Source organism: Eulemur rufifrons, chromosome 16 (genome assembly GCF_041146395.1).
Source record: "Eulemur rufifrons isolate Redbay chromosome 16, OSU_ERuf_1, whole genome shotgun sequence".
In the NCBI taxonomy this organism is placed as follows: Eukaryota; Metazoa; Chordata; class Mammalia; order Primates; family Lemuridae; genus Eulemur; species Eulemur rufifrons.
The window spans coordinates 89,878,758-89,891,313 of NC_090998.1; the positions used below are offsets into that span (position 1 = coordinate 89,878,758).

Below are 12,556 nucleotides of genomic sequence, written 5' to 3' on the forward strand. Positions count from 1 at the left end.
AGGCCAATATGGCTTCCAGCACCTGGTGACGGTTGGAGGAATTGAGTTAGGTCTCATGGAGAAGCCCCGGGGTATTGAGGTGAGAGGGAGAGGACTTAGCGTAACTGGGAAAGGGTACCACGAAGATCCTCGCTCGGTGGGCCCTTCTTTAGGCCTGTTAGCGACGCCTTGAGGGTGGAGGGTGGAAGGATGGATAAACTGAGGTACTTAATCTGAGCCAGGACTAGGAGCGATTAGCGTTACTTTTTGCTCTCCTACTGTTGAGATCCACTCTCGGCGAAGGGTTCAGGGAGGAACAGCCTCCCAGGCTTGGGGAAAGGGAAACTGGGTTCAGGATCTGAGAGCTCCTGAATTTTCTTTGTCCTCCTTGTCTCGTGGTCGGGTTCTTTAGGGCTAGTGAGGCCTGTTACATCAGGTGGGAAGTGAAGGCAGATTAAAGTTTAGTGAACATTACTCCCGCCTGGAACGTTCACGTGCAGTATACTCACAGCAATCCTGTGTTACTGTTTCATCTTTATGGTGAAAGCAGCTGAGGCTTAGAGAGGTGGTGCAAGTCCCCAGGAGTTCACGCAGCTGGAAAGTAAAGAATGTGGGCACTAAGTCTGTCAGCCCCTAAAACCTAACCACTCTTTAATCATTTGGCTTTTGGGCACCTTATATTTTTGTTTTGTTTTTAGAGATAGGGTCTCACTATGTTGCCCAGGCTGGAGCGCAGCAGCTATTCACAGGCGCCATCATAGCTCACTGCAGCCTCCAACTCTTGGGCTCAAGCAATCCTCCCACCTTAGCCTCCCAAGTAGCAAGTACTACAGGTGCACACCACCTAGCCCAGCAAGGGCACCTTATATTTGAACTTGGTTTCCTTTCTAGCATATTTTCATGTGTAGTTGCAAATATAAAGTGGAATCGCTCAAAAACTTCACAAGGGTAAGGGAAAATAATATTATGGAAAATAAGAATAATAGCTTACATTTTTAGAGCTGTTACTAACTGCTCTAAATAGAACAAGGCTTTGCATATGTTAGTTTAAACTTCATAACAGTCCTCTAAAGAGGGCATTTTATTATCTCCCTCGTATTGATGAAGAAACTGAGGGCAGCAAGGTTAAATATCTTGCACAAAAATCACACAGTTAATAAGCGGTAGAACCAGGATTCAAACCCAGGCATATCTGATTTGAGAGCCTATGCTTCTTTTTTCTTTTCTTTTCTCTTTTTTTTTTTTTTTTTTTTTTTTGAGACAGAGTGTCGCTTTGTTGCCCTGGCTAGAGTGAGTGCCGTGGCATCAGCCTAGCTCACAGCAACCTCAAACTCCTGGGCTTAAGCGAGCCTACTGCCTCAGCCTCCCGAGTAGCTGGAACTACAGGCATGCGCCACCATGCCCAGCTAATTTTTTCTGTATATATTTTAGTTGGCCAGATAATTTCTTTCTATTTTTAGTAGAGACGGCGGTCTCGCTCTTGCTCAGGCTGGTCTCGAACTCCTGACCTCGAGCGATCCACCCACCTCGGCCTCCCAGAGTGCTAGGATTACAGGCGTGAGCCACTGCACCTGGCTTCGCCTCTTCTCTTCTTCTTCTTTTTTTTTTTTTTTTTGAGACAGAGTCTCACTCTGTCTCCCTGGCTAGAGTACAATGGCGTCATCATAACTCACTACAACCTCAAACTCCTGGGCTTGAACCATCCTCCTGCCTCAGCCTGCTGGGTAGCTGGGACTATAGGCACGTTCCACCACACCTGGCCAAGTTTTCTATTTTTTTGTAGAGACAGGGTCTCACTCCTGCTCAGGCTGGTCTCGAACTTCTGACCTCAAGGATCCTCCCACCTCGGCCTCCCACAGTGCTAGGATTACAGGCGTGAGCCACTGCACTCAGCCTCTATACTTTCAATTAGTAAAAACTGCCAACATTTATTGAGTACTTACTATGTGCAAGTCATTGTTCTGAGTGCTTTCCCTGTATTATCTCTTACTTCTCCCCCAAGTCCTATTAAATAGGTAGTATTTATCCTCATAGGTGTGGAAACTGAGGCACTAAAAGATTGACTTAAGCACTAGAGATGGTATTGAGCCCTGACCCAGAGCCCAAATTCTTCACCTTGCTTCACACTTTTTCTATTACATGCTAGGTAGATTCATATACAGCATCTCACTTGCATCTCATATCCTGTGAGCCAAATATTTTTCTTTTTTTTTTTTTTTTTTTTTTTGAGACAGAGTCTCGCTTTGTTGCCCGGGCTAGAGTGAGTGCTGTGGCGTCAGTCTAGCTCACAGCAACCTCAAACTCCTGGGCTTAAGCGATCCTACTGCCTCAGCCTCCCGAGTAGCTGGGACTACAGGCATGCGCCACCATGCCCGGCTAATTTTTTGTATTATATATATTTTAGTTGTCCAGATAATTTCTTTCTATTTTTAGTAGAGACGGGGTCTCACTCTTGCTCAGGCTGGTCTCGAACTCCTGACCTCGAGCGATCCACCCACCTCGGCCTCCCAGAGTGCTAGGATTACAGGCATGAGCCACCGCGCCCGGCCCCAAATATTTTTCTTATAGGTGAGAAAATTGAAGCCTGCAGAGGTTAAATGACTTGCCCAAGGTCCCACAGCTAATTAGGATCAGAGCTGAATCCAAAGCTGTGGTACCTACCACAAAGCCACAGCTATCTATGTGTCATCTGCCTCTCAAATCTTCCTTAAAGGAATCTGGGTCCCAAATTAACTTTTCTGATTTAAATTGTTTTTTTGTGGGGGGGGGTTTTGAGACAGAATCTCACTGTGTTGCTCAGGCTAGCATGCCATGGCATCAACCTAGCTCACAGCAACCTCAAACTCTGGGCTGAAGCAATCCTTCTGCCTCAGCCTCCCGAGTAGCTGGGACTACAGGCATGCACCACCAAGCCCGGCTAATTTTTTTTTTCTATATATTTTTAGTTGTCCAGCTAATTTCTTTCTATTTTTAGTAAAGACGAGTTCTTGCTCTTGCTCAGGCTGGTCTCGAACTCCTGAGCTCAAGTGATCCTCCCATCTCGGCCTCCCAGAGTGCTAGGATTATAGGCGTGAGCCACCACAAGGTTCCCAAAAGTACGAGGGGCTGATGGCAGGTCTGCAGCTTCTCTCCCCGTACACTAAAGCCAATCATGATTCCTTCTGCCTTGTTTGTGTCATCTTTCCACTAGGAGACCCGGTCTTCAGAACCAATGGAGGAAGAAGAGGAAGATGATGACTTGGAGCTGTTTGGTGGCTATGATAGTTTTCGGAGTTATAACAGCAGTGTGGGCAGTGAGAGCAGCTCCTACCTGGAGGAGTCAAGTGAAGCAGAAAATGAGGATCGGGAAGCTGGGGAGCTGCCCACCTCCCCACTGCATTTGCTCAGCCCTGGGACTCCTCGCTCCTTGGATGGCAGTGGTTCTGAGCCAGGTGCCTTCAGAGTGTCCCCTGAAGATCAAGAGGTGTCAGGAGATTGTAGAGGAAGAGGGGGATAGATACAGGCCATGTGGGCAGAGCTGTCCATATGTAAAAGACTTTGTTCTGATGTGTAAGGGATCAGATGTCTAAGGACCTATAAGGGAGACAGAAGCACCCCAAGTAGCCACAAGCATCATTTCCTCTGCTGCACTCTGATTTCAAATTGTGATTTCATTCATTCTTTCATACAACTAATGTTTACTCAGCACATTTTAGATGCCAGTCAGTAACATGATTTATGAGAGTAGGCTATGGCTTTCTAAGCCTGGATGTTGAGATGGTATGAAACCTAGCAGGGCATGGTGGCGCATGCCTGTAGTCCCAGCTACCGGGGAGGCTGAGGCAGAAGGATCACTTGAGCCCAGGAGTTGGGGGTTGCAGTGAGCTATGATGACACCACTGCACTCTATCCAGGGCGGCAGAATGATACTCTGTCTCAACAAAAACAAGGCAACTGAGCACCCCTCCTCACAACCCCCCACAAAATAAAATTAAAAAATTAAAAACCTGAAAGTAACCATTAGAGGCCACCACCCTGGCTGCACAGTAGAATCACATGGGGAGCTTTTAACAGACTACAGGTGCCAGTGTCCCACTGCAGATCAATTCATTAGAATCTCAGCCTTGGGCATTTTTTTTTTTTTTTTTTTTTTGAGACAGAGTCTCACTCTGTTGCCCAGGCTAGAGTGAGTGCCGTGGCGTCAGCCTAGCTCACAGCAACCTCAAACTCCTGAGCTCAAGCGATCCTCCTGTCTCAGCCTCCCGAGTAGCTGGGACTACAGGCATGCACCACCATGCCCGGCTAATTTTTTCTCTATATATTTTTTAGCTGTCCATATCATTTCTTTCTATTTTTAGTAGAGATGGGGTCTCGCTCTTGCTCAGGCTGGTCTCGAACTCCTGAGCTCAAACGATCTGCCCACCTCGGCCTCCCAGAGTGCTGGGATTACAGGCGTGAGCCACCGCGCCCGGCCAGCCTTGGGCATTTTTAAAAGCTCCCCACATGATTCTAATGTGAAGTCAGTGTTGAAAAACTGCTCTAGTTCTACCTCATTCCCATATAGATGAGAAAAGAGCCACAGAGGTGAAGTGACTTTGGTATTTTTTCTTCCTATAAATTTTTTCTCTTGTCATTTTCCTTTGGCAAACTTTTCAGCACTTGCCTGTTTTCCCAGTCATCCTTGTGGACTTACCTCAAAAAACAGAGCCTGTTTTCCTTGGCTCTGTTGACACATACAGGCAAGGGAGGCCAAGCAGCAGAGCTTAGGGCAGGTAGAGTCAGATGTATGCACCACTACCTCGTCCTGCTCCTCTTATTCAATTCTGTCAGCCTTAGTGGGGGCTGGGCTTACCTGGTTAGTGCAGTGTCTCAGGTTTTGAAGGACTCATCATTTTGTTTGATTTGAAGTGGCTGTATCAGATAACTCATGTGCTAAGTTCTCTTCCCAGCTGTCTGTGAGATGTGTGGTATCGTGGGCACAAGGGAAGCCTTCTTCTCCAAGACCAAGAGGTTCTGCAGCGTGTCCTGCTCCAGGAGCTACTCCTCGAACTCCAAGAAAGCCAGTATCTTGGCTAGATTACAGGTGAGAGGCAGCCACCTGGATCCTCCCTGGGTCCCTGAGTGCAGAGACAGGAACCACCAACTGACTGAAGGCAGGGGCCAAGAGGGCTTTGTAAGCTCCTTGCTTGTGGCCATCTAAGGTTGTAAGTTTCCTGGTATTATGCTCTCAAATTTCAGAGGGCAGAGCAATCCACTTCTGGAACTTGTTAAATTATAGATTCCCGGAGCTACCCTCCTCCCCCAGAGTCTGATGTATTCAGTAAGTTTTAAACAACAACCTTGGGGGAGTCTGACGCCCTTGGTCTTCACCCCCACTTTTATAAATGCTTTGAAAGGAAGCTGGGAAACAGGCACAGGGTTCACCAGCCACAGTGGCTTTAGGAAGTCCATGCCTTGTCTCTGACTTGATGTCTCACGCCTGTAATCCCCACAGTCTGGGAAGCAGAGGGGGAAGGATCACTTGAGGCCAGAAGTTCAAGACCATCCTGGGCAACACAGTGAGACCCCTATCTTTACAAAAATAAATAAATTAGCCAGGCTGTGGTGGTATGCAACTGCAGCCCTGGCTACTCAGGAAGCTGAGGTGGGAGGATCACTTAAGCCCAGGAATTTAAGTTGCAATGAGCTATGATTATGCCACTGTACTCTAACCTGGGCAACAGAGAGAGACCCTGTCTCAAAAAAAAAAAAATAAAAAAATCCTATTTTGTTTTTTCTTTTCTTTTCTTTTTTTTTTTTTTTTTTTTTTTTTTTGAGACAGAGTCTCACTCCAGGCCGGGCGCGGTGGCTCACGCCTGTAATCCTAGCACTCTGGGAGGCCGAGGCGGGTGGATCGTTCGAGGTCAGGAGTTCGAGACCAGCCTGAGCAAGAGCGAAACCCCGTCTCTACTAAAAATAGAAAGACATTATATGGACAACTTAAAATCTATATAGAAAAAAATTAGCCGGGCATAGTGGCGCATGCCTGTAGTCCCAGCTACTCGGGAGGCTGAGGCAGTAGGATCGCTTAAGCCGAGGAGTCTGAGGTTGCTGTGAGCTAAGCTGACGCCACGGCACTCACTCTAGCCTGGGCAACAAAGTGAGACTCTGTCTCAACAACAACAAAAAAAAAAGAGTCTCACTCTGTTGCCCTGGCTAGAGTGCCGTGGTGTCAGCCTAGCTCACAGCAACCTCAAACTCCTGGGCTCAAGCGATCCTTCTGCCTCAGCCTCCCGGGTAGCTGGGACTACAGGCATGTGCCACCATGCCCAGCTAATTTTTTCTATATATATTTTTAGCTGTTCATATAATTTCTTTCTATTTTTAGTAGAGACAGGGTCTTGCTCTTGCTAAGGCTGGTCTCGAACTCCTGAGCTCAAACAATCCACCCGCCTCGGCCTCCCAGAGTGCTAGGATTACAGGTGTGAGCCACAGTGCCTGGCCAAAATTCCTATTTTGAAGACTCAAAAACTTTTAGTAACTTACTTAAAGGTATATAACTAAAAATGGTAGAACCAGGATTTGACCCCACGTCTGCCTGGGATTTAAACCCAAATTTCTACTTCACTGATCATTTTAGTAAATTCTTGGCCTTTGTGATCAAAGTGCTTAAGTTACAAGACACAGACCAGATTGGTGGCCTTTCCCTTTGGGGGAGGACCCCCTTTGGGCACCTGATGAAAGCCATGAGCCCTCTCCACAGAACATTCATGTACGTACAAAATGTTGCCTCCCAGGTCAGAGAGTTTCTGGCCCCTCTGAAGCCCATTCTTTGCTGTGGATCTTCAGGAGCACTGGAGGGAAGGACATGATGAAACTTGAATCTTTCAGGGAGCAAAGGCTTAAAAGATAGAGTGTGTCCCTTCTGCAGCCCGCTGACCCTCCCATCCTTCCCCCACAACCTTCCTCTGAGCTAAGCATTGTTATTATCACCATTCTGTTTTGCATACAAAGAAACTCAAGCCCAAGAGAAGTTAAGTAACTAGACCAAGACCAGAATTTCAACCTTGGCAGTCCAAATCCAGAGCGTGTTCTTTACCAGTAGGCTACACACATTCTCCTCTTCTTCCCTCCAGGGGAAACCACCTACCAAGAAAGCCAAAGTCCTGCACAAGGCGGCCTGGTCTGCCAAAATTGGAGCCTTCCTCCACTCACAAGGGACAGGACAGTTAGCAGATGGGACACCAACAGGGCAAGATGGTAAGACAGCAGAGGACTGGTGCTTAGGAAGCCATTAGGGCCGGGGTGGGGGCCAAGCCTGGGGTGGGCTTCACTGGGAGTGAGCACTGGGAAAGGAGGACCTGACCCAGGCTTACTGTGAATTGCAGCTTCCTCGCCTGTCGGGCATTGTGGAAATTACCCCAGAAACTTCTTTGGACCACCCTTAAATTGCCAGGACTCCTACCCTTGATAATTCAAAAGCCAAAAATTAATTAGCTGCTTTTGTTTCTCTTTGTATGTATTCCTTTCGCTTCTGTTTCCCTGGGGCAGTGAGGCCCAAGTCTGGTTTGAAGGGGCATGTGCAGAGGGATGGCAGGATAAGAAAGGAATATTTCCCTCTCTTTTTCTGAGTGTGTGGCAACTTCTAAGCAAATTAAATGCAGGCACAAAGCAACTCTGCTATAGTTGGTCTGAGCTTCTGACTGAAATTGAGCTTAGCAGCCAGGAGGGGTGTGGTTATGTGCCACTGCCCCCTCACCCAGGGTCATTTAGATTGGGCGTGGCCAATCAGATTGAGGAAGGCCTGAGGAATTTAAGCCCAGGGACACTGAATTTTTCTCCTTATCTGGGGGAAGAAGGGTGTGAATTTTCCCTTTGAATATTCCTCTACTCCTGAGAGTCTTGGCCTTTAGATTGAGTCCTCATCTGTTCTGATGGCCACTGGTGGGGCAGGTATGGGTTTGAGAGAGGGGCTGCTGGGGAGGGGGAGGGACCTACATCTGCAGGCCCCACAGGGTCCTCAGGTCCAGGTCCCCGGAGTGGCTGTTGCTGGTCTTGACTCTTCCTCCTTCTGCTCTGCAGCTCTGGTCTTGGGCTTCGACTGGGGGAAGTTCCTGAAGGATCACAGTTACAAGGCTGCTCCTGTCAGCTGTTTTAAACATGTGAGTGCCCTGGTGCTGAGGGAGGGAGGCCTGGGAGCTGCCTCGGTGTTCCCTACCTGCTTCCCCAGGCTGGACGGTGGCACTGGGGAGAGAGCAGTAGTGAGGTCTGGGTGGGAGAAGCCCAGCTTTGCTCCATCTTTACCTTTGTATCTGTTCACTTCTCAAAAAATCCTCCCCCAAACAATTACTGAGGGCTTCTCACACTGTGCTCAACTATGCCTCCCCTGAGGTCCCTCAGAGTTTATTCACATAATGGAATTTTGTGCCAGTTTCCAAGGGGCTTTCCAACTCTGAAACCTTTCTCTCCTTTCACCCCCATTTTTAATGTTTTCTCATGGAAAGTGTGGTACTTCTGTACTACCCTGGGCCCCTTGGTCCCCCAGGAGGCAGATGTAGTTTCCTCTTGGAGCCCACTTCTGTGAAGGGCTCCCTGATGCCTATTATTGAGAAACCAGAAAGAAGGGCAAGTTCCTGGCAGGCTGGGCTTAAGTGCAAGAACTTAATATTCAGCAGCTGTAGCCTGCAGACCAGGTGCAAAGCCAGTAGCGGTGCTTGTGTTTTAGCTTTGAAACCAATGTCCCAAACCCCAGGAAATCTGGGAGGAGGTTTAGTCTTGGAGTCTTCCAACCAGAGTAAGCCTCCTTTCTGAACTGCCAGTGAACTCTGGGGAGTGCCCTGAACAAGGACAAGTTGGTTCTTGACTCAGCTAACTCTCTTACTCCTCTCCTCTTTGACTTGCTAATGAAAGGAAACATCTTTCCTACTGGACAAAACCTCTTTTTTGCCCGGAACTCTCTAGCAGTCTCAGCATTTTCATTTCAGGGGAGTTATCTCATACTTCCGTGTAACACACACGATTCAATATGCCCTGTAAAAAGCCTGCCCCTGTGTGACTGGCCTAGAACAGCCAGCTATTTCAAGGTTCTGTGAAGAACCAATCTCTGTGACCAGGGAGATGGAATGGGAATGAAAAAAGGTGAATTTCCCTAAAGGAGAGTCAAGATACTATTGGCAGCAAAGCAAGGATTAAGTGTTGGGAAGGCAACCAAAAGCAGTCCCGTGTTCCCATGGAGCCTTTTAATAGGAGGAGAGGTGGAGAACGAATATGCAGGTGGACGGCTTTGCGTAAATGAGGGGTCATAAGACTTGTGCTCGGGTTTGAGTGACAACTGAAGGAGATAATATTTGTGCTTAGAACAGTACCTGGCAAGTGGTGAGCACTAGAAAGTGTTACTATTGCATGGCTGGCACAGGGACAAAGGTGTAATGTGCCCAAGATGATACAGTTAGGAGCTAGTCCTATCAAGATGAGAACTTGGGTCTGTCTGACTCTGGGTCTCCAAGCATCACCCTGCCTCTCCACCCCCATCCCCCGGCTCAGCTCTAAGGACAGCAGGCCTCATGTCTTCACCCCTGGTACTGTGCCTGGCTTTCTGCACACAGTGGGTGATGTGGAAAGTTGAGGTACAAAGAAGGACTTGATGACTCGGGCTGTGAGGCAGGCACTGTCCCCTGCCAGCCCAGAAAGCCGCTCTCCCTCTTGAACACAACACTCTCATCACCACACAGGTCCCACTCTATGACCAGTGGGAGGATGTGATGAAGGGGATGAAGGTGGAGGTGCTCAACAGTGACGCCGTGCTCCCCAGCCGGGTGTACTGGATTGCCTCTGTCATTCAGGCGGCAGGTGGGTGTTCTCCTGGCCAAGGTGGGGTCAGGGATCTGTCTAGAGGGTGACATCTCTAGACGGATGAGCAGTGTCATAGGCAGAAATTGGCTTCATAAAACAAACAAAAACCCCATCCATTGTAGTTTCTGCCCCCTTCTTAGGATTCTTCCACCGTAGAGGGGAGCACAGAGCCTGGCAGGCTTGAAAACTCCAATTTCTTCAGTTTATTCCTGGCATGATCAGGCTGTAGAAAATTAACTCAGCACCATGCCATAATGCTTTCCAAATATTCATAAGTGGCATGATTTATTTGGGCTATTACTATTACGGACAACAGGGACCCACCTGCCCGGAGCAAGTTCTTGGAATAGGCACCAGGAAGTCCAGTTTAGGCTCGAGACGAAGGAAGGCCTAAGAACATGCTGTTCCTCATCCCACCCTCCCTCACAGTGCCCTTTCCTTCCTTTCAGGGTACCGGGTCCTGCTCCGGTATGAAGGCTTTGAAAATGATGCCAGCCATGACTTCTGGTGCAACCTGGGAACCGTGGATGTCCACCCCATCGGATGGTGCGCCATCAACAGCAAGATCCTAGTGCCCCCTCGGAGTGAGTGGATGAGAACGTTCTCTGTCCTGGTTCCTATAGGGCATGAACCTTGGTAGAGGGAGAGTCCTTTGCCTTGTTAGAACAGAACCTACTTCTCCCTTTGCTTCCTGACCTCCCTGTCCCAGAGGCCCTGGGGCACATCCAAGTTGTGGAGCCTGGTTTTATAAAACGAAGTCATTGCTGGCCTGGAGAAGCAGAAATAACTTGTTCCAACCCCTGTGCTGGTCTCTGGGTCAGCTCTGGCGCCCCCTGTCGGGGTGTGTGTAACCGGGATTCCGCTGCTGTCTCCACAGCTATCCATGCCAAGTTCACCGACTGGAAGGGCTACCTCATGAAACGGTTGGTGGGCTCCAGGACACTTCCCGTGGATTTCCACATCAAGGTCTGGCAGTGAGTCCTTTGGGTCTCCTAACTGTTCTCCTCCCTCCCCTCTCCCAGTTTTATCCATCCTTCGTGTTACTCATCGGAGTATTTTGTCTAAGATTCCCTTGCTAGGCAATCTTCAGTGGCTCCACATTTCTCAAGGATGGAGCCAAACGCCACCACACGGCAGCTGCCATCTGCCCTCCCCAAAGTCAGTCACCTCCCCACCTAGACTCTGCTCCAGCCACATTGATCTGTTGTTCTGTCTGCCTTTTGCTCTTCCAGATCCTTACCTTTGCTCATAGCATTTTTCAGGATTGTTCACTCAATAGATTTTATTAAGTACTTATTGCATACAAGGCACACTTTGGGAGTACAAAGAATACAGATGCTACCATCCAGGAATCTCCCATCTGGCAGAGGAAATGAAAGTCATGCACACGAATTATTATAAGCCTTTGTTCTGAACAAGGGAAATATCTGTGTGGCATTTAATTTTCTTTTAAAAAACTATTTAGTCCTGTAGGAGCTGAGTTAAAAAAAAAAAAAAAAAAAAACTAGTTCTTTAAATTAAAAAGTCATAGATGCACATGGTAAAAAAATCAAAGGGGGCCGGGCGCGGTGGCTCACGCCTGTAATCCTAGCACTCTGGGAGGCCCAGGTGGGCAGATCGTTTGAGCTCAGGAGTTCGAGACCAGCCTGAGCAAGAGCGAGACCCCATCTCTACTAAAAATAGAAAGAAATTATATGGACAGCTAAAAAATATATATAGAAAAAATTAGCCGGGCATGGTGGCGCATGCCTGTAGTCCCAGCTACTCGGGAGGCTAAGACAGGAGGATCCCTTGAGCCCAGGAGTTTGAGGTTGCTGTGAGCTAGGCTGACGCCATGGCACTCACTCTAGCCTGGGCAACAGAGTGAGACTCTGTCTCAAAAAAAAAAAAAAAAATCGAAGGGATCAAAAGTTTATATAGTGAAGACTCTCTCTCCCACCTCTCTGTGCCAGGCCTCTCGTCGTGGGGCTCTCATACACAGGTGCCTGGGCTGCCTCTGGGGTCTCCTGAACCAAGGGCTCAGAGGTGCTGTTCCCATGCTGCCCTACGTAAGCCCTGCAGCGTGTGCAGGGTAAAGCAGCACAAGTGCTGCTAGGACACGCAATTCAAGTGGCCTTTTGGCCTCAGAGGAGGAGCAGATATCAAGGAAGGCTTCGTGGACAAAATTTTACATTGATCTGTAGAGCGTGGGTTGTATGGAAGCCAACAGTGGAAAATAAAGATCGAATCTCACCCACGGCACTGGACGCCACATGAAAAGGTTGCACATCGTGAGCCTTTGCTAACGGAGAGTTGGCCTTCGGCATGGAATGGTTCAGTGCACCTCAAAGAGCATTCCCTGACTTTTCCCCCAAATAGAAATGATTTCTTCCTTATTTGAACTTATGGGATACTGATTTGCTATTTATCTCTCTGTTGTTAACTGTCTTTTCATGTTCTCTATATTCTTACTCCAGCAAAACTAAGCTTTTCCCACAGTGCTTTGCACAGTTGACAGATTTGGTGATTGGAGGTGATTGTTCACTCTTCCTCAGCCAGCCCTTGTCTTAGGATGAGGCAGATGGTGGTGGGTGGTACAGCCCACTAGGGGTAACGAAGTGGCCTCTTTTTTTCTTTACATTAAAAGCATGATTCTGGGCAGAGGGCAGTGATCCACATCAACAGTCAGCAAGCACACGCTGACTTTTACGTAGCCAATCCTGCAGTGCATGCTAGAGGGGGTACAAAAGCTCCAGCCCCTGATTGGGACAAGAAGATGACACTAGGG

General features: G+C 48.3%; 1 protein-coding gene across 1 annotated transcript in view; it reads left to right on the forward strand.

Annotated features, from left to right (window-relative positions):
- L3MBTL2 (L3MBTL histone methyl-lysine binding protein 2) overlaps positions 1-12,556 on the forward strand; it is a 19,851-nt gene continuing 7,295 nt past the window's right edge. Inside the window, exons 1-8 of the mRNA XM_069491746.1 lie at positions 1-79; positions 3,170-3,410; positions 4,908-5,041; positions 7,074-7,197; positions 8,020-8,099; positions 9,669-9,786; positions 10,239-10,373; positions 10,667-10,755. Of these exons, the coding sequence (XP_069347847.1) occupies positions 56-79; positions 3,170-3,410; positions 4,908-5,041; positions 7,074-7,197; positions 8,020-8,099; positions 9,669-9,786; positions 10,239-10,373; positions 10,667-10,755 (945 nt within the window). The 5' untranslated portion in view covers positions 1-55. The remainder of the gene's footprint in view (positions 80-3,169; positions 3,411-4,907; positions 5,042-7,073; positions 7,198-8,019; positions 8,100-9,668; positions 9,787-10,238; positions 10,374-10,666; positions 10,756-12,556) is intronic.